Genomic DNA, 20,152 nt, shown 5'->3' on the forward strand with positions numbered 1-20,152 from the left:
ATAGGCGTTTTTGTTCTACCAAACTTGTTTTGCAGTGGTCAGGGGGAACTTGCCTGAAAAACATCTTTCAAAGCAGGTACAGTATTGAAAACAAGTTTGAGAACCACTGCTCTAAAACATGTCTGAAGGGGATCTTTAAAGTTGGAAAAGTAAGAGGCTTTTAAAAAAATAAAAAATTATGCTTTTTTCATTATTATAATTCCATATTAATACTAGGTTAATTGTGGGGCATATGTCACTGGTAAAATCTGCAGGGAAACAGAATTTATAATGTGAGCTCCTCAGAGTCAGCAGAGTTTTGGTCCACGGGAATTAGAGCGGAGTGAGGGCTCTTAATGTCCTCCTCATCTCGGACCTCTTAACGATCTCATTTCTATGCCTCTCATTCAGTCAATAAAGGAGAACCGCCTCTCCGGCAGTTGCCATGACAACGGAGAAACGATCCCGGCGCATTCCCTGTTGTCTCGCCCGCGGTTCCCAGGCAACAGCTACACAAAACCAGGAAAACATCCGGAAAGGACCCTCGGTCGTCCTCCTGGATCGAACGTGGAATAACTGCAGGACCTGTTTACTCATCAGGATTCCTGGACGATATACTGGCAAATAAAAAAACAAACAAACAAAAAACATGACGACTTCTTCCTTTCCTGTGTTAGATAACACCGACCCACGTCTAAAGCTGAAGGTGGAGAACAGAATAAGAAACATTTTTGTCACACAACCGGAAAACTCCAGGTAGGCCTGTGTTTTCATTATAGGCTACATGGGCAGCATGTCTAACGTTAGTCCCCAGCACTTTAACATCCTGTTTGTAGGCTAAATGTTTCCACTGAATGGTGTTGTGACTAAAATCAGTTTCCTCCTCAGGCACAGAAAGGAGGAAAATGTCAACTACATACCTGTTGTGACAGAGGTAAAACAGAATAAGTAATAATGTAATGAATGTACATTTTCTAAAGATTTTAAATAAAGTGATTTCATTTTACTAAAGTATTCTTGTCTCTCTCCAACAAAAACATAAATGTAGCAGAGGACCTTCATTTTTCCAAAATTAAAATAATCTCCACCTTAAACTGATGCAGAAAAGGCAAAAATTGGTATATAAATAAACAGAGCACTGGCACTCTCAAATAGATTAGCTTATTTAATGTGGGCAGAATTAACAGTGGAAGGCTGTGTAGCTGAAACTCTGTGGGCAGCTGTTAATTCTGCCCACATTAAATAAGTTAATTTATCTGAAAGTGTTGGTGTTCTGTTGGGTTTTGGATCTCCGCCACAACTGTGCACCTCTGTATATTGTTGAAGATTTTTTTGAAGATGTGCATGCTGCTTATTTTACAAAATTGGTGCGTAAATATTTGCCTGAATGCAGGAAATTAAGTGTTTGATGATCAAAATTTGTCCAAAGTTGAAACAAAATCAGTGGATGTTTTAGTGCTTGTTTTTTTACGGGGTTTATATGTTTAGTCTTCAGGCAGACTCCTTGAGGCAGGAGTGAATACTTTGCAAAAGACCCTGGTTCTGAAGAAACAGGCTGAGTTGGAGGAGGTGGACCGGCAACTTGCACACAAACGGCAAGAGTTTAAGAAAGGTGTGGAAACTCTAGCTGTGAGAAGGTCTGAACTGGAAATGAAAGAGCAGCAGGTGAAGTGAAACCCACTGAAACTACTTGAAAGCATGAATGATTACAGGCCTAGATATCCACTGATGACAGTGGCCTGAAACAAATGTATTTTCATCTAGACTAAAGAGAGGGCGATGAAGTTTGAGAAGTTTGTGGCTGAAAATGAAGCGAAGCGACGCAGAGCACTGAAGAAGTACGAGGCTGCACGGGAGCTGAACATCGCGAAACAGAGAGAGATAGAAGATCTGACAGAACAGTTGAAGCAACTTCGAGCCAGGTGAGAACTTTAAACCAAATTCTTAATGTGATGGTGATGCTCATTCAGTCACATTCTACCTCAGTTTTACCATATCTTAACACACAGACAGCAAGTTTTAAAGGAAAGAATGGCAAAATACAAAATCTATGAGGACTACCTGATGGAAACACTACATTATTTCCCAAGCAGTAAGTTGAACTGACTTTTATTGGCCGATATAAGCGAACATTTACATCAACCTTTTCAGTTTATCCTATGAGTTAATCACACACTTGCCATATGATGGACCAAACTGTGCATTCTCTTTCAGCTCACCTTGATAATGAGTCTGAATCTCTGGTCATGCCCATCATACGGCGCCACGAGACCCTGTCCAACACCCACCGGGAGCTGCTGCAGCGTCTGGGCCGTCTGGAGAAGGAGGTGGAGCATGGCCAGCGACAGCTGCACATCATGAAGCAAGAGCACAGTATTAAAACACTGGTCAGACACACAGATTGTCACAGCATCTTTTCTTCCACTGATGGTGCTTGAATTAAAAGCCTATTCAGAGTTTTTACGTGTGTTTCAGATGGCCAACAAGGAACTGTCTGAACTCCAGAGTGAGTTGGAAACCCTCAAAGAGAAGAACAAGCAGGCAGAGATGAACCTGATGCTGGAGCAAGGCCTGTCCAGAGAGAAGGTATGCTTCAAGATTATGAGTTGGAAATGACGCTTAGCTAATTTGCAGATAGGAGTTTTAAATATGTATGTAAATATTGTCATATGTTGCTTTATCACACAGGTTGAAGACGTGGGCTGTTTGCTTATGGCCATTAACAACCTTGCAGAGCAGTGTTACCTAGCAGCATACGGACCTCTGGAAAACATGAATGTACTGACAAAGATGGACATGGTGAAGGTAATGTCTTAAGAAAATGGTTAAAGCTGGGGTAGGCAACTTTTTTATAAGCTTTTTTTTGTTGTTGTTGTTGTATGTGTTGAAATTAGCTATCAATAACTGAAATGCTCAGAAAAAAATGATACCTGTGGCTGTGACAGGGCTGTAATAAGCCCGTCCAATCATTTCATTTGGGCTGAATAAAATGATTGGATAACTTCCCTGTCTGTCAGGGAGAGGGCGATCATATTGTCTGTTTGACAAATGTAGATGCATGTGCACATCCCTTCAGTGAAAGCCTGTTTCAATAGCGAAGAAACCTGCAGAAAAATTTGCTATTCCAGAAATGGCAACAACTGCCTACACTGCAATAGGCTACTCCATAAAGGGAAGACGGTAAAAAGAATCTGACAATAAATTAAATTAAACACATTAATATCGGCAGCTGTTTCAGAGATGGAGAGAAAATGTTGCTAATAGTTTAGCCCTCTGCTAACGGGAGCCAAAGACTGATGGTTATGGCTTCATGTTTGTGTTTATATAGCTAATGTAAGCTAGAGCCTCAATCCCTGCTGCTACAGACCAGCTCACTGAGAGAAGAGCCAGACCTCTAGTAGCACGTGGCTGCAGCAACATGAATCCAGTTGCCGCAAACCCCAGCTTCAGGGGACCGGGCAGCCAGGACCACCCACCCAATCAGCCATCAGGTTGGACCCTATACTGCCACTGGCCACCAGCTCCCTGTGACACCTGGCGCTGTGGGGCTTGCACTCTCTGAATTCAAGCCACTGAAGATCGACGGAAGATCCGTTTTACAAACTGCCTCCTACTCTTGTCCCAGGGTAGCAGTCCACAGTGGCAGGGAACAAAGCTAAGGGATGACGGAGTGACTAATGTTAGTCTGCTTATTAAGCGGGGTAAGAAAGGACTGAGTGAATGAACTGTGCACAACTCTACAATGAAATAAGATGACATAAATCAATGTATGTGCAAGGAGGAGGGTGTATTGTCAAATTCTGACCTTTTTTTTGCGTTTTCCAGATTGTTGCCTACCCCAGCTTTAATATTCATATCATAACACTAGTAATAAACAGTCTTTTACCTACCTTTTTTACTAACCAAGAGTGTGATTTCAGGAATACATCCTGGACAAGGCAGACACAGAGAGAAGAGCGAGGAGACTGATGGAGTCGGGGTCTGCACTGACGAGCAGAGCAGCTCTAACAGACAAAAAAGAAAGGGGGTCAATGAAAAGCATCAGCAGTAAAACACAAATCAAAAGTCCCAGTAAAGTCAGTAGAAAGAGTGGGACAACGAGTTGATGTAGAACTTTTACAACAAATCATGTTCTTCCTGATACAGTAATCTAATAATGAATGTTTGTTGAGTGTGTAAGTTTATTTTTGACCTTGGAAGCAGTAGTTTGACAAAAAAAAATCAGGATGTAAAATGTGAGATGCAGTTGAAAACTCTGGAAAAACAAGAGTGGTTTGACACTTACATTTTTTGAGTTGGTGTGACAGAGTTTCACTGTTCAAAACTCTTAATGCAATATGCTATGCACCAAATTTTGCACTAAAATTTTGTACTGATTTTGAGAAGAAGGTTATTAAGTGTATTTGGGCATCAGAACTTTGTATATGTGTGTCTCTAGAATCACTGTTGCATTTCAGAATCAAATTGTTACAATCAATAATGCTGTCAGACAGGAATTAATAGTCATCAACATGGCATATGCAATGCTATGTATGCAAATTGCAAATTCTTTGTGATAATCTGCATTTTATCTATTAAATACAGTAAATATAATTAATGCAGCAAACAGAATCTGACTTGTTTGTTTTAAATCCTGCATATCATACAGAACCAAATGTTGCAGCCACATACGTTTTCTTTCTTTGTATCAATTTATCACAAAGTTTTTGTTGTGCAAAAGACACCAGACTTTAGCAGCAAACTAGATTCTTGGTTCTGGCCTGTTCCGTGTTGACAAGGACATACAGGTTTTCCTACCAGTGCAGACAGTGATCACCAATTATGTTGCAATGCAGTTAAAGTAGCAAAACATGTTCAGACACACTTTTTAGGGGTTTATTTTGTCAGGAATTTGTGCTCCTAAGGATTGAGTAATAATCTGGGTTGTCAGGCAGTGAGTACTTACTGTACGTAATACTTGTACTTTACATGAGTATTTCCATTTTTATGCAACTTTATACTTCTACTTTACCATAGTTTAGAGGGAAATGTTGAACATATATAGTCGTTGAAGCTATGGTTGTTTGTTACGTGGGAGATTCAAAACATAAACAAATAAATATGATGTATTATTGAATATTACGTTGTTCAGATCTACCCACCTCAGTCAGATACACTGCAATGCAGTATTTTTACCCTGATACTTTGAGAAAAAATTGCTGATAATAAAATTTTGATTGTAGGATTTTTACTTGTTTGCTTGTTGTTTCCTTTTTTACATTGAAGCATTGCTCATTTGAGAAGTTAAAGGTCTCATGTGTTGGATTTAGTGGCATGTAGGGGTGAGGTTGCAGAACTGAAACTTCTCCTGTGTGCTAAGCGTGTGGGACAGGGGTCTGCAACCTTTACTATCAAAAAGAAAAAGAAAATGCCTGGAACCACAAAAAACACATGAAGCCTTATAATGAAGGTAAAACAGCCTATTAAATCTAAATTAGCCGACAGATCTAAATGAGCATTCATTCATTAATATGTTTTAACACAACGTGGCCCCTCTGAAGTTTAGGATTATTTGGGTCTTTACCTTTACAGTGTTGGTGGTGAAAGCAAATTAACCTCTCCACACACTATTAAATTCTCATTTTTTCACCTTTTTGGATTAAGAATTAATAGCTGGCTTAGCTAGGGAGACTCAAGACCAGCTATTGCTACTGAGGTTTGGCAAAATTTATTGGAAAAGGCACCAGGCTGTTGACTGATGAAGCACATTTTAGATGACGAAATGTTCAAACATTTTTTTATTCAGTGTATAGGCTACACACTTTACAGCTGGAGAATTTAAGAATCACTTTCAGCCTCCAACAGTGATGAATGAAAATTAAAATATTAAAAAATAATATTATTCATGTCCATATAATTTTTTAAGTCACAGGGAGCCACTGGAAAGAGGCCAAAGAGCCACATGTAGCTCTGGTGCTGCAGGTTGCCTACCCCTGGTGTAGGGGAACTATGGTGGCTGATGTGAAAAGTCACATGGCTCTATTTGGAGCCAGTGTTTGATTTGTCCTTTCTGGGCTCCTGTAGAACAACATGGTGGCCTCATAAGGGACAAACAGTGCAATGACTTCCAAACATGATGTCCTGTGGTCCAAAGAGACTTTTTCCCATGGACTTACATAGTGAAAGAGACATCTTCAGGTTGGTGGATAAATCTTTTCGAGTGTCACAACCTCCGCAAAATGACTTCTGTCACTATCACAGTCTAATAACATTTAAGAAGTCGAGAAAATTAAATCATTTTTATCACCCACCTGGAGCACTAAATTGGGAATAGCCGCTTGGCTGGCAGGAGTCTCTACTGTGCCTGCCCTATGGACCACACAGTGTGGAAGCAGTGCTAATTATCCAGGTAATTTTTATAAGGGGCAGGTGAACTTTTTGGGCTTCATGTGCCACTGAGCAACTTTCCTAAAAATGAATGGCGCCCTAGCCCGGTACACTATGGACAGTTCGCCAGACTATAAGAGGGCCGACGCATCGATTCACATTCACAGCTCCAGAGAATCTTGAGTCACCAATTAAACTCACCGATATGCTTTTGGACTGTGGGAGGAAGCTGGAGTACCTGCAGAAAACCCATGCTGACACGGGAATACATGCAAAGTCCATACAGAAGGGCTCCCTTATCACAGACTTTGAATCGCCAGCCCTTGTGAGGCAACAGTGCCAACCATTGCACCACTGTGAAAATTGTACACCAGTTCTGCCAATAGATGCCCCTAAACCCTAGACACTGGACCTTTAAGTGTCCTACAGTTGGAACCTACCACCACTGGTAACTCTGGTGAGACAGTGAAAAGGTTAACTCACAATAGGTAAGATGTCCACATTATCACACTCTACTGGTTTCTGTTTTTCAGCTAGTATTTAAACTTTTTTCAGTAACAAAAAAAAATCCCCTACGGAGATATGACGTCAGCGTTGACAAACCCTACACTGTCCCTTTAACACGAGCACGTGGTACACGCAAACATCCGGTTTTCAGAAAATGGAAATAACATTGCAACAATGTTTTGACACACAGCTTTGACGCGCGGAGGCTTCCTAAACTGTAATTACGTTTCCTTACATTTTTCCGTGTTGCTGAAATACGAAGGTACGTCGTGTCGGCAGTCGACCCCGGAAGCTGCCTTTTGTTTTCTGAATGGTAAAGCTGTTTGTTTCTCGACAGATGGAGGCAGGCAGCCTTGTCTCATGCCGAGAGGACATTTCTTCGCTGTTTCCTGAGCAAACGCCGGGTGCCAAATATAAAGTAGGATATGAAGTTTGGGTGGGGTGTAGGTCATAGTGGCCCCTGATAACTGCCCGCCGCATATTAATCCCTTATTGTCCTTTGTTAGGATTTAAGCAGCCAGTTTTCCTCCGTCAGACAAGTGCGCGGAGATGGGAACTGCTTCTACAGAGCCCTCTGCTTCGCATACTTGGAGTCTCTCCTGCACAATGCCAGGGCTTTGCAGAGGTCAGTCATTACTAATGCTGCCGTTAGTCCAAACTGAAGTCACTTCAATATTATGGTGGCCCTGTCTCATTGGTTTCACTTTCAGGTTTAAGGAGAAAATTGTACAAACCTGTGAAGACTTCTCTTCTGCGGGATTCGATGAGAGCTCCTTCAGGCACCACCTGAATACAGTAAATAATGCATTTTCTTTTACATTAACACTTTATGTACTTACCAGGTAGCATTAGGGCAGTAAAACACCAATTCTGATAAGCCTGAAAAGGTAAAACCTTTATTAAAACGCTCAGACAATTTCTTTGTATGTCAAGCAATAAAACTATGATAGGCAGACAAGCAGCTTATTAATTTTGGGCTTTACGTATGCCATGATAATGCTTCTACAAAGGTAGTATGTTGACATATTTAACACTTAAAGGCATAGAATGGGGTGTAAAGTACAAATAGATCAAGTTACAACAATGCGGATAAGTGAGAATATTTTTGTGGAAGTGGTAATCTTTGTAATCCAAGTAATGACTTACTTGGTAAAAGTACAATAAGTTCAAACTAGTTGGGCTTGCTGTGTCTTCTGATAAGCCTCTGGGCACTCATCCATCAGTCTTTCATTGGAAGGGATCAACACAAGTACTTCCTCAATACCTCTATGCTCTTGGTTAAAGGAAAACTTTTGTGTTTTTGAACCTGGACCCTATTCTCACACACGTACAATTTTGATACTGGTCCAGTATTGATTTTGATGGATGCAGACGGCAGCGGTTTAACAGGCTGCAGTGTAATCACCTGGGGCAATTATGAACTGTCAATTTCCCTGCAGAGATAGCAGATTTTGTTTTCTTTTCTTTAACCAGAAGCAGCCCGGAAATTGCTGTTGCCAGACTCATAAGACCCCATTTAAATTTACAGCGATTTTATTATCATAAAACCAAGCGCTAATCTCTGGGGCTGAAAAATGAAGCCAACACTGAATTGCTAAATACTGCAGTTCTTGGAACGCCCACTTGAGGCTGGCACTGGAAGCCAGTCAGTCCCTTAAAACTCTCAAGTAAAGATGGCCAACTTCACAGCAGAAATAAACATGTTTACAGCCTGGTACAAAACAACGGTTATGGTCTCTACGGCTGATTTACCCCTTCTAAACAACTGTATGAGGGGTGATTTTTTTTAAAATATAATTCACCTATTTACATTTTATTAAGGCTAAAAGTTATGCATTATTAAGCGTGGGCTGTCTGTGAATGGTGTCCTCAACTTCTCCATCCTTGCTCCTCCACAGCTCCAGCCTCTTGCGGAATATGGTCACTTCTGGCATCAAAAAACTAAGCTGGCGATGGCTAATATGTCGAAATGGAGGCTTCAAAATTGGCAATCCCTAAACCAATAGGTGACATCATGGTAGCTACGTCCATTATATTTAATCTATGAGTAAAACTCATTCCTATTCAAAGTCGACAAAAACAAAATTAAATTCACAAAAGCTGACCTGGTTCATCTTTCCACTTTTTAAACAATTGCCAACCCTGGTTTGGTTGAAATAAACCCTTAATTCACTCTGTTAGATGTGAAAATATGTTTAATAAACAATAATAGTAGCCACCATAGTTTCACATCTTTGAATGCAGCGTGTTTTATGGTTAAAATCTCTAATATTCAAATGCAGTCTGGTGAGTCTGGAGATTGCAATTTCGGAGCAGTTAACGGTTAAATGAAAAGGATCTTACTCTTTAACAAAAACATCGATCTCTGTAGGGATCCTTTCTGTAATTTTGTATAACAGAATAATAATCGGAGCCTGACAGTGGCACAAAAAAGCACTTCAGTGAACGTACACAAAGGGTACCAAATGCCTCGAGTGTTTACATCATTGCAGTTGTCTTGCTGCTGGCAACAGCCCAGTCATTCAATACTGCACCAATTTAAAGAAATTGTTATTCCCATGAATCACTTTGACATAAATCATTGGAAAATAGGGTCCAAGTTCAAAGGTATCAAAGTCGCCCTTTAAGTGTGGTTGGTCTGCTACTGGATTTCTCTGCTACTGGATTTCTCTGCTTATTAAAAAGCTGCGGGGAATGAAAAATTAGGAAGTAGAATTTTATAGATGTGAAAAAAACCTTGTTTCTTTTCTCTTGAAGGTCGTAAATGTTGTGGAGCAGTGCCAGGCGGATGAGCAGGAAGACACGCTGCTCAAGCTCTTCAATGAGCAGATGACCTCCGACAGTGTAGTGCAATATCTCCGGCTGCTCACTTCAGCTCACCTGCAAAACCAGGCGGACTTCTTCTGCAACTTTGTGGAGGCACCCAATCTACTGGCCTACTGTCATCAAGTGAGTAACAAAGTGTTGCTGCCATCTAGTGAATAAATAGTACACCTAAATTTATACAAAGGGTAAGTCAGGGAAATGGAATTGTCAGGTTAAGTGATGTCGTCCCTCTCTTCATTCAGGAAGTGGAGGTCATGGCGATGGAGTGCGATCATGTGGACATCTTAGCTCTGTCACAGGCCCTGGATATTTGCATCCACATCGTCTCCATGGAGGGTGACGAGCAGCAGTTGGCTCATCACGTCATTCCAGAGGGTGCTGAGCCCTCCCTGCACCTCCTCTACCAAACGTCACATTATAACATTCTCTACCCCCGACCACAACGCTGACCAGAGATCCACTCGGACTCGGCTCATCTCAGGAACACTGACTTTGGTTGAATAAAATCCCAACTGAGCTCAAAGACGCTTATAAAAACAGATTTTTATAAAGTCTTGCAGTGTACAGCAATTCAACATCATCTGGAAATACATTTTTTTGCACATTTTGCATTAAGTGTTAAAATGAATTGAATGTATGTAAAAAATTACGTAAATCAACAACTACACAAATCCTGTCAGAGATGGCCTTTCTAATGCACATTCCTATTAACATGTCATTGCTGCTGCTGCTGTTTTTTTTTCCTTCTGCTTTTTCTGCCGTGGTGGAGCATCTTTCTTTAACTTCTGTTTCGTCTTCTGTATTGACACCCTGGTAAGGGCACTTTCCCTCTCTGCCAGAGGCATGTGAGGCAGGGACAGCTTCCCCATTTGAGTAGGATACTTGGTCTTAATCACATTCTTGAAAACAGGTTGTGAGATCAACTGCTTCAAATGCTTTTTCATCCCCTTTACCACCTTCTGCTGCTCCCTGTCACCATCCTCATCCCTTCCTCTGCCTGTAGACATAAATAGGATATTCAGTTGTCTGTATTTGGACATTTTTAAATAAAGGTAAAATGTAATGAGATTTTCTTTTGTGTTGGTCTTGCCTATTAAAAGATCGTCATCCAGGTCCACCTCCAGAGCATCTGCTGCTTGTCTGAGCCAGGAGTTGTGCTGTTTCTCCCTGCTGTTGTGGAACTCAATCTTCTCGATCTGTCTGGCCAAGTTTACCCGCTCCTGTAGAGGAACACACTCAACAATAAGCAATCAAATATAATCTCTTAAAGTCACATAGGCCCTGTTTATACCTGGTATTAACAACTGTCTTGGGTGATCAGAGTACAAGTGAACTGCTCTAAGTATGGATGTGAATGCATCCAGTGCATCCTTGATGCTTCTTGAGATCCGATTGCTCAGACCACATTTGAAGGTGGGTAGGGCTGCAACGATTAGTCCACTAATTGATGACTAATCGACTATTAAAATAATCGGTGACTATTTTAGTAGTCGACTAATCGGTTTGAGTCATTTTTCATAGAAAAGAACTAGAAAAGTACCCAAAAATTCTGTTAATGCAGCTCCTTACGTTCAAATATCGGCAGCTTTACACACTCTGAACTAAAACCCTTTGGTGTGAGTATGAAACATTAGATGACATTAGAGGACATCATTTTGGGGTTTGGGAGAGACAGACCGACATTTTTCAACATTTTAATGCATTTTTCGATAAAAAGATTAGTCAACTAATGGAAGAACTAATCGACAGATTAGTCGACTATGAAAATAATCGTTGGCTGCAGCCCTAAAGGTGGGCTGGGCCACATATGACCACATTGTTTAAGCAGTGCCTGTGCTCATGTGTCCTGGGCTACACTGAAGGACCGACTCCCTGCTGGGTATTACCTTTCTGCTGCAGCTGTTACACAGGTTAACACAGCGCTAAAGGACTGTCTCCAGAACCACTCTCCTCCTGGGCCGGTGAACGATCAGTTCAACGTCTGCCTCATAATACAAGCTAGCAGCTGTTAAATAGTCCCAACAAACCAACACTGACACCAAACTGGGTCAAATGTTATTAAACCTGTTAATAACCGTTGCGTAATGTTAGCCATGTGATGCTAAAAGTTAGCCCTGTCACTGTGTGCGTTGGCAGACTTTGCCTCATGCCAAACTAATAAATTGCTGCCAAAGTGTGAGTATAGCACCACAAACCACTCGCTGGTTAAAAACAAAAATGTATTTTGTCTTTATACAAAGATATGATGCACAATTATATTTGCATACAGAGCGTTAAGGTGAGATCTGATCACGTGGTCACTCTAGGAACGTGCTGAGACATAGTTTAATACCAGGTGTGAACAGACACAGACCGACTCAGAGATGTCTACTTGTGATCGGATTACCTTAAACATATGTTAATACCAGGTGAAAACAGGCTCATGAAGGCAGGACCTACTGCTGGATCTCACCTTGATGGCTTCCATGCATTTGAGCTCTATGGGGAACATGGGAAGGTCTTCGTCCTTCCCGAGAGTCCTGTAGATCTTTTTGAAGTTCATCATGTCGTCCGGGCCTATCAGCAGCAAACTGAGGCCCTCTTTGGTGGCTCTTGCTGTTCTGCCGCTCCGATGGACGTAAGTCTCAGATGTCCTGGGAACCTGAAGTTCACAGGAGAACATGATTAGAGACAATTAGAACAGGTACAAGTTACACCAAGGCTCTCTTTACGCATAAGATGCAGCAGAACAACCTCTGATACACTACAGCACTGAACAGGGCTATGCAGCTGTATTCTTTCAAATCTGGCCATACAAAACCAAAACTGACAGCTGTAACCAACATTTAGCTTGACAGTAAAGCATCTCCTGCAGTACAGCTCAGTGATAAATAGTGGTTAGTGTTACAATTAATTAGTGCCCTTGGTTATTAGAGACAGGAATCATAGTGGCTGCTATGGACAACAATCAAAAAGGCTGACCTGGTAGTGAATGACATGCTGAACATTTGGGATATCCAGTCCTCTGGCGGCCACGTCAGTCGTCAGCAGAACACAACTGTGAATGAAATTTTGAAATGAATACTCTGATGCTACAATATGCATGTCCCAGTGTGTTCAATGATTATAACTCTAGTTTTAAACTTCCACTGTGATTTTTTTCTTTTTTACGGAGGTGACCTTGCCAAGATGGCAGCAACACAAGCTCATGTACAGACAAATCAAAGTGCGTGGGAGTTATTTCTCCACCTTCCACTTTATGGAGTGAATAAAACTTTTGTTAATTAAGCCAAAAAAAAGAAAAAGAAAAATTGAAAATGTTGCTGTATTGGGGTAATTATTTTAATTTGCCAACTACTGTGGTTACAACCAGAACAAAAAATTCATAAATATGCATTATGACAAAACTCAACGATGGAACTAGTCATGAGAAACATGATCTAGGATTTTTACGCCCTTAGTTACAGCTAACAGTTTTTTTTATATTTCACCATAGGAACATAATTGCCAACCTAACCTTAAAACAGTACTGCAAGTGTGTGCAAACCTCACCTCTCCCTCTCAGCAAACCTCTCCAGGTTTTTGAGGCGTTGCTTCTGGTGCATGTTGGCATGAAGAGGCAGTGGAGTACAGTCCAAGATCACCAGCAGGGAGTTCAGTCTCTTGATACAGTCTATACTGTTAGCGAACACCATGGTGCGGCCAGGATACTGGAGCAGAAAGTAATAAAGGTAAAAGTCCTTGTCCTCCTTCTGACAATGGATTCGGGTCTCAGTCAGGGTCTCCACAGTCGCCTCCTTCCTGGTCAGGTCAATGACTTTGGGTTTGGACTTGATCCCCACTTTCTCCATGAGAATTTCCAGCTTGTTCCTCTGGTCCAGATTCTTCTTCTTCTTCTGCAGGACGCGGGTGGGCAGGCTGCGAGCCATGGTCAGTGTGGCGGAGAACACAAAGGTTTGCCTCGTGGGGTTAAAGTGCACGGTGTTGAGCATCTCCAGCAGGTTCTCCAGCTCTGCAAAGTGGCCTCGCTCGACCATGCGATCGGCTTCATCGATGACCAGGCACCTGTAGAATAACACAACCAAACCAAGTTGATCTTGCTTTCTGTTGGGAAGTCAAATCCAGTAAAAACAAAGCCACTACATCTGGCATCTGTTTAGCTTTCAACACATTTTTCTGCTGCCTCTGGGCTTTTGTTTGAAAATGACTGCAGAGGGAATCCTCCTATAAAAAGCAATAATGTGCCTGTGCCTGGACTGTTTGCTTTTTTTAGCCTTTCACAGCTGATGTTTCACTCAAGGACCTTCAGGCCATGGACGCTAGAGAGTCAATGGAATGCTTATCATACTGTGTGTTCCAATACCCACACTACCATACTATAAGGCTCTCTGAAACCCTAAAACCAATTTCAAAACAATTTGGAAACCACTCCTAAATCACAAAATATCCTTGATGTTCTATATGTGTGCTGATGACCCTTGTCTGATGTAATGCAGTACAGTGGAACGCAGTTTATGGTGCTGAATTTGATAATTGTAACTGTGATTTTGCACATGTTTTCCATCTTGATTTTTAGTATAGACAGTGTATATTGATATCTGAAAATGATTTGGTGTATTGTGCAATGTGTTTAATGGTATGTCTATAGTAGATGCCTTGTATTGTGGTTGTATGCTGTTTTAACCTGTATATTTTTAATAACACTTTAGGTCTACATGTAAAATCCTGAATAGGGACATGAGTTGAAAATTGGCAATATCTATAAACTCTCTGTGCGACACATCAGTCCCATACTCTGTATTGGAGCTATGTTAAATTGCATTGTCCCTATCAAATAAAAAGAATTTTTTTTTTAAAACCATCTTTCCAAACCATATAATAAAGTGGTGTGAGCTGTGACCTACCTGAGCTGTCTCAAGTTCAGCAGATGCGGATGCCTCTCCTGGATCAAGTCCCACAGACGTCCAGGAGTGGCAATAATGATCTCTGGTCTTCGCTTCAGCATCCTCCTTTGCTTCTGTTGAGCCATTCCACCCACCACGATCGCTGTTTTGATGTCTACACAACAGTAATACCTTAAGTATCGTGACATTCATTCATTTTAGTTATTTCAAAAATACTAATCAAAAATCTGTAACGACTTACCTGTAAATTTTGCGACAGCATCAATATGGTGCTTGACCTGAACAGCCAGCTCCCTGGTGGGAGTGAGCACGAGTCCGAGCAGTGGCTGATTCCGACTACCAGCAGATTCTGCTTCTGCTTCAACCGTGGGGTCAAACTCTGCATTTTCAATTACTTGAACACACCCAAGCCTATCATCGTCATCTTCTTCTTCAACGTCATCTTCGCTGTCATGATCATCTGTGTCACTTTGATCCTGCTCTGTAATGCTTTCACCCTCTTCTCCCTCAGCCTCCATAGTGTCCTCTTTTTCTTCTTCTACGGTGGCCTCATCTGCAGCTGGTAAATACAAACTGTCCACCTGTGTGGTTGGTTCAGAGTTGTCATCAACAGGCTTTTCTGAGTTGTTCTTCCACTCCAGGATGGCGTGGATCATGGGAATACCAAAAGCCAATGTCTTCCCACTTCCTGTAATAACAGTGCTCACATCAGCCTCACGTAGGGAAATATGACGACTAACTATTATGGGACAAAAACAAAAAGGGATTTTATCTTACCTGTCTCGGCTGCCCCCAGTACATCCATACGATCCCTGATCGCTGGAGGCAAAGCCAGGGCTTGTATCGGGCTCGGTGAGCTAAATCCAAGACTGCTCAGTGCTTTCAACACAGGGGAGGGAACAAACAGGTTCTTCCATGCACTCACATCAGCATTTTTATCCTCAGAGCCAGAAAGTGCTGCATTTGTCCAATTCTTTATCTGCTTTTTACTTTTGGGGGCCTTTGTCACTTTATCCTGGGTGGATTTTTCGTCTTCCAGAGGCTGACTTTCTGATGGAGCCTCCTGGTTTGGCTGTGTCTCTGGGACTTTATCATTTTCTATCTGCTGCTTCTGTTTCTTGTTCTTCTTTTTGTTGTTCTTCTTTGTGAGTTTTGTTTGGGCATCAGCTTCTACACTAACAGCTGTGTCTTCTGAAGCATCTTTGGGTGTTTCAGTTTCTCCTCCCTCCTCACCTGCAGCTACATCCACCTGTGTCACCTCCACAGACGTGTCCTCTGACTGGACTGACTCCTTTGCAGCCGGCTTCTTATTTTTCTTCTTCTTCTTCTTGGGTTTTTTCTTGGCAGGTTCAGCTGCAGTCTCTTCCTCTTTGCCCTCCACATCTACCTTCTCTCCAGCCTCCTCTCCCTCGCTGGCTTTTCTTTTCTTTGCTTTCTTCTTCTCCTGCTTTTTCAGTTGCTTTGCTGCTTTAGCTGCAGCCTTCTCGGAGTCTATCATACGGTAATTTGTCAGCTCTTCAAAACACACCAGCCCCTCCATGCCCTCCTCGGAGAACAGACTGGGGTCGAGCTCTATAGCTTTCCATTTGCCTTTCACATGGATGCTGCGTTTGGCTTGTTTCTTCAGTCCCGAGGACAGACGCTTGTTTCCGGGCTTCATCCTCTTGGTCTTCATTTTCCTACAGATAAAAACCGAGTTAAGCTAAAGTGGGTTGTTAAAGCATGTGTGAAGTTAGCCAGCAGCTAAGTTGGTGCTGAGCCACTCCAGCTAACGTTATATATTAAATGCTAATAAAAATGCCAGACCCACTTAGTAAACAATAAACAACAACACTATGAGTATAAACAATGAGGATAAAGTCCTACCTTGACTGTCTGTGGTTTTCTAAAGTGTCTAAATGGTGTTACGGATGGTGACAGTCACGCATTACACGAGGGCGCCGCCATGACAGTTTTGATCACGTGGTTTGAAAAACTTTATTGGTCGAACAGCAGGTACACGGATTCTTCCCTGCAGTATGGGGCCCATATTAATATGTTATTTATTCTTTACTGGGAGTAATAAGTCCCTCCTGGATTTATCCAACAACTGTGTTTCTTAACAAAAGGTTTAAATTACATGAAAATGAAGAAAACTTAGAGCACATGTTTTTTCTATGCCATGTGTCCCAAAAAATGTTGGTCTAACAAAAAAAAAAATCTCTCACATCCTTTTATTTATGGATAATCTGGATTCACCTGTCTCTGGCATAATATATATAATTTTACTTATGGGTAAATACCACATTCATTGTAGTAAATGGAGAAATACCAAGAAATCCTTAAACTGGTTTATAAATGACTTTAAACTGTTTTTCTAGTAACTGGGAAAAAAATTATCTCTAGCAGGACAGCGAGAAAGTAAAGTGTTGATTTTTCTAAATTTTTGTTGTTTTGAATCATGACCCTTGTGCTGGATCCTGATGACGCTTGTTGCTACCCTTTGACAAATTTGATATGCCTGTTTTTTTTTCCTTCTTTTGTTCATCTTATCAACTAATTTTTATCATTCTTATTTTTATTTATTTAAATCTTCCCCTTGTCTATTTTATTTAGTTTTATTATTTTTACACACATCCTGTATGAGATGTTGTATGTTTAAGCTTTTGTTTGTTCTTCTGATGTTCAAAAAAATAAATATAAAAAAACATATCACCTCCTGGTACAGTATGTAAAGTCAAACCCTGTCATATTAACAAAACAATCACAATGTTTAAAAATAATTTATTTGAAAATAATTAGTTGCCTCTTATGTGGTGATCATCTTAATAAAATTGGATATTGATATCAATCAGAGAAAGTAACATTAATGTTTTCAGACTTTTTTTTAATCTAAGTGTATTTTAGCTGACACACATGTAATTCCTCTGCCAAAACATTTTTAGCATCAAACACTTCCTACATTCTGGTTATTTTTATGTACAAATCCCTGTATATTTTATTGTGTAAATGTCTTTAATTTTGTCAAAATAAGTCCTCTGATACATTCATGTTTTTCAGGAGGGGGCAAATGCACATCCTAAACATTGAAGGGGATATGTCCCCTGCATACTCCCTGAAATCTACACCTATGAATGTTATTAAGTCATAGAAAAGGATCATGTTTCACATTTTCTAATAAGCTATCAGCAAAGGTTTGTAGGTCATCTGCATACAGTAAATGTAAATTAAAAAAATGGTTAATAGTTTTTACAATGACCCGTCAAGTCCCAGGTTTGTAATGTTAATACATATCTAACGGTTGTTTTCCTCATGTGGTGCAGAATCATAGGTCACAAAGCCAAATTGTCTTTGAGCTCACATGTATATACCCAACATTGATCTCATTCAGTGTGCGTTTTACACACATCTTAATTCGAGAGTTGAAATTATTTGATTTAATCCAAAGAAAGGCACACTGATGTTAATTCTTTATTAATAGGGATCAAGTGTATATGTAGGCTTACACAACAGACCAGCACAAGCATTTTATATATAAGATTGAAAAATGCTTCAAAATAGCCTTTCACAAGCCTAAATAAACACAATGACACACACAAGCAGTTGAGGACTCAAGCAGCAGAGTCATGACTGCTAGTTTTTGGTGGGGTCAATCACCCTGCCCATAAACAGCAGACAGTTTGTGTATTCGTGGTATATGAAGAAGAAAAATGGCCTGTTGACGATGAAGGTCCTGGGTAAGGAATATGGAATAATGCCTGTTGTTGTGGCGGCTGCTGCAGTGGTCCCCGACTCATCCACCTCGATCACAGCCTTGTGCCGCACCTGTGATTTTACAGTAGAGATGAGGAAAAAAAAAAAAAATCATACTCCGCAGAGTTTGGAATAAACAAGCATGCAGCATGGTGAAAGTGCAAACTAACCTCTGACACTTTGAGGCTTTCTTCCTCACTCAGCTTCGTCAGATTGGCTGAATTACTGAAGACACTGGCCATGCCCATGTCTGGCAGAAGATCGTGCAGGGCATACGACTCCTCCATCTTGAATTTGGGCAAGTTGACTTCCAGTTTGCTGTGAATACGAAGACACAGCCGGCCATGTTGAGAAGACTCACTTATCTGTTGTTGTTTGTATTTGATAGTGTATTTGCACGGAGAAAATGTCACAAGGTGCTTTGCAATAGTAGCTAAAAAATACAACAGAATACAGATGATAAAGAAAGACGAACCTTGTGTAAAACATTTCTTTCCACTTACGTTTTTTGCAGCCTTCTGATCCAGCTGAAGAACTTCTTAGCAGTGATCCCATCATCAATTACAGTGTAGTCCATGCCTTTGTTGGGGAGCAGAATAAGCATGGAAACACCTTCCCGGTATGGTAGCTTCAGCACTTTGGCGCCAAGAGCAGAATCTTCCATCATGTAGAACTTATCCTCCAAAAACATCATCGGCACTTGGACAATATTGTAGTTGTCGATGTAGAAAGGAGCACTCATAGTGAGATTGGGGTTGAAAGGCTTCTGCCAGGTTCCTGTGGAGGAAATTATACTGTTAGTTTAATTGTGAACACTAAAGGTCAAAACACAAATGAGAGTTGAAGCATGGCTATTAACGATCCAAGATGAAGTTCTAAACTTACCTTGAAAGAAAATTGTATTGATTAGCATAAGCTGTGTCCGTACATCCAGGCTGGAAATCACCTCTGTCACTTTGCCCTCAGTCTTGTTCTTGATATACTCATTAATGAAACTTCTACTCCCTTTTGTATCCGTAAAGTCTACAGTTTTGATGTCAGTGTCAAAATATCTCTTGATTTGCTCTTGAAACTTCTCCTCCAACACAAACTCCTGGCCTACAAACAGGCCCATGCCTTGGTCCAGTCTCAGGGTTCCATTCTGTGAGATGTTCTCGTGAAGGAGCTGAAAGAGTCTTGGGATAAGCTCTGGCTGGTCAGCCCGCTCCAGCTGCTCCAGGTTGAGTGCCCTCAGTATTTCCTCATGCGTGACCCCATCAGCAGCCATTAAGAGTGCAGCAAAGCTGGTAGAGATGCTCAGCGGTGAGAAAAAGATGTTCTGGTCATTGTAGCCGGATATTTTTCTGTATAGGTTCATGGCAAAGTCCATGTTTTTGAAGGAAAGATCTAAGATGGTGGCGCTTGGAAGGTGCGCTTGGTGGGCAGGAGCAAGGAAGCATAGTAAGGTTACAATGGAAAGCAATCCCATCTTCATTTTGTTTGCCAGCATTCTTTGAGATGTTTGGCTGCGCAACCTGAAAAACAAAGACATGTAGAAGTTAAAGCTCGTAAATAACTTTTTTCCATTTACATAAACACTTAAATGTATTCAGTTTTGAAATACAATAGATAGTTGTAACCAACTTATTTCATCCAACATAAACTGTCATACGTACCATTCAGCTTGTGCAAGATCTGAAAACTCCATCTATTATTTGGGGAAACAAAGTGCAAGTGTGCTCAAAGCGTTATATATTAACCACGACACACTGCCTGTTGAGTTGTCCCCAAGTGAGTCAGAGCTGTTTTTCCAAACATTTAGAGCCTCCTTTCCAGAGGTGATGTAACAAGAACCAATAAAAAACTGAGACACGAGAAAC

At 41.0% G+C, this 20,152-nt stretch overlaps 4 protein-coding genes across 7 annotated transcripts; 2 read left to right on the top strand and 2 right to left on the bottom strand.

Moving 5' to 3' along the window:
- Window positions 1-356: 356 nt before the first annotated feature.
- si:ch1073-416d2.4 (coiled-coil domain-containing protein 42 homolog) lies at window positions 357-5,195 on the top strand. Of its 2 annotated transcripts, none has more exons than XM_050061844.1 (9): window positions 357-735; window positions 856-913; window positions 1,468-1,644; window positions 1,744-1,901; window positions 1,989-2,071; window positions 2,194-2,366; window positions 2,455-2,565; window positions 2,668-2,784; window positions 3,900-5,195. In XM_050061844.1, the coding sequence occupies exons 1-9, from the start codon at window positions 629-631 to the stop codon at window positions 4,083-4,085; spliced, it is 1,170 nt and encodes a 389-aa protein (XP_049917801.1). In that variant the 5' UTR covers window positions 357-628; the 3' UTR covers window positions 4,086-5,195. The 2 variants fall into 2 exon arrangements, with proteins under 2 accessions (XP_049917801.1, XP_049917802.1); XM_050061845.1 differs by having other exon boundaries at window positions 365-735; window positions 868-913.
- Window positions 5,196-6,953: 1,758 nt separating this feature from the next.
- On the top strand, window positions 6,954-10,379 carry LOC126401359 (ubiquitin thioesterase OTUB2-like). Of its 3 annotated transcripts, none has more exons than XM_050062570.1 (6): window positions 6,954-7,069; window positions 7,190-7,270; window positions 7,359-7,477; window positions 7,563-7,647; window positions 9,610-9,801; window positions 9,921-10,379. In XM_050062570.1, the coding sequence occupies exons 2-6, from the start codon at window positions 7,190-7,192 to the stop codon at window positions 10,125-10,127; spliced, it is 684 nt and encodes a 227-aa protein (XP_049918527.1). In that variant the 5' UTR covers window positions 6,954-7,069; the 3' UTR covers window positions 10,128-10,379. The 3 variants fall into 3 exon arrangements, with proteins under 3 accessions (XP_049918527.1, XP_049918526.1, XP_049918528.1); XM_050062571.1 differs by lacking the exon at window positions 6,954-7,069 and adding an exon at window positions 7,096-7,114 and having other exon boundaries at window positions 9,921-10,127; XM_050062569.1 differs by lacking the exon at window positions 6,954-7,069 and having other exon boundaries at window positions 7,086-7,270; window positions 9,921-10,127.
- ddx24 (DEAD (Asp-Glu-Ala-Asp) box helicase 24) lies at window positions 10,207-16,556 on the bottom strand. The gene is given in 10 exon segments (XM_050062562.1): window positions 10,207-10,421; window positions 10,423-10,675; window positions 10,769-10,898; window positions 12,131-12,319; window positions 12,640-12,715; window positions 13,210-13,722; window positions 14,562-14,715; window positions 14,803-15,249; window positions 15,339-16,240; window positions 16,428-16,556. Coding segments are annotated over 9 exon segments (2,688 nt in total). The 5' UTR covers window positions 16,237-16,240; window positions 16,428-16,556; the 3' UTR covers window positions 10,207-10,393.
- A 1,442-nt stretch (window positions 16,557-17,998) lies between these two features.
- Window positions 17,999-20,101, bottom strand: serpina10b (serpin peptidase inhibitor, clade A (alpha-1 antiproteinase, antitrypsin), member 10b). The gene is made up of 5 exons (XM_050062563.1): window positions 19,949-20,101; window positions 19,179-19,807; window positions 18,797-19,070; window positions 18,464-18,611; window positions 17,999-18,365 (listed from the first exon to the last, which is right to left on the bottom strand). The coding sequence occupies exons 1-5, from the start codon at window positions 19,978-19,980 to the stop codon at window positions 18,174-18,176; spliced, it is 1,275 nt and encodes a 424-aa protein (XP_049918520.1). The 5' UTR covers window positions 19,981-20,101; the 3' UTR covers window positions 17,999-18,173.
- Between the last annotated feature and the right edge of the window lie 51 nt (window positions 20,102-20,152).

The sequence above is a fragment of the Epinephelus moara genome, chromosome 14, assembly GCF_006386435.1.
Source record: "Epinephelus moara isolate mb chromosome 14, YSFRI_EMoa_1.0, whole genome shotgun sequence".
Lineage (NCBI taxonomy): Eukaryota > Metazoa > Chordata > Actinopteri > Perciformes > Serranidae > Epinephelus > Epinephelus moara.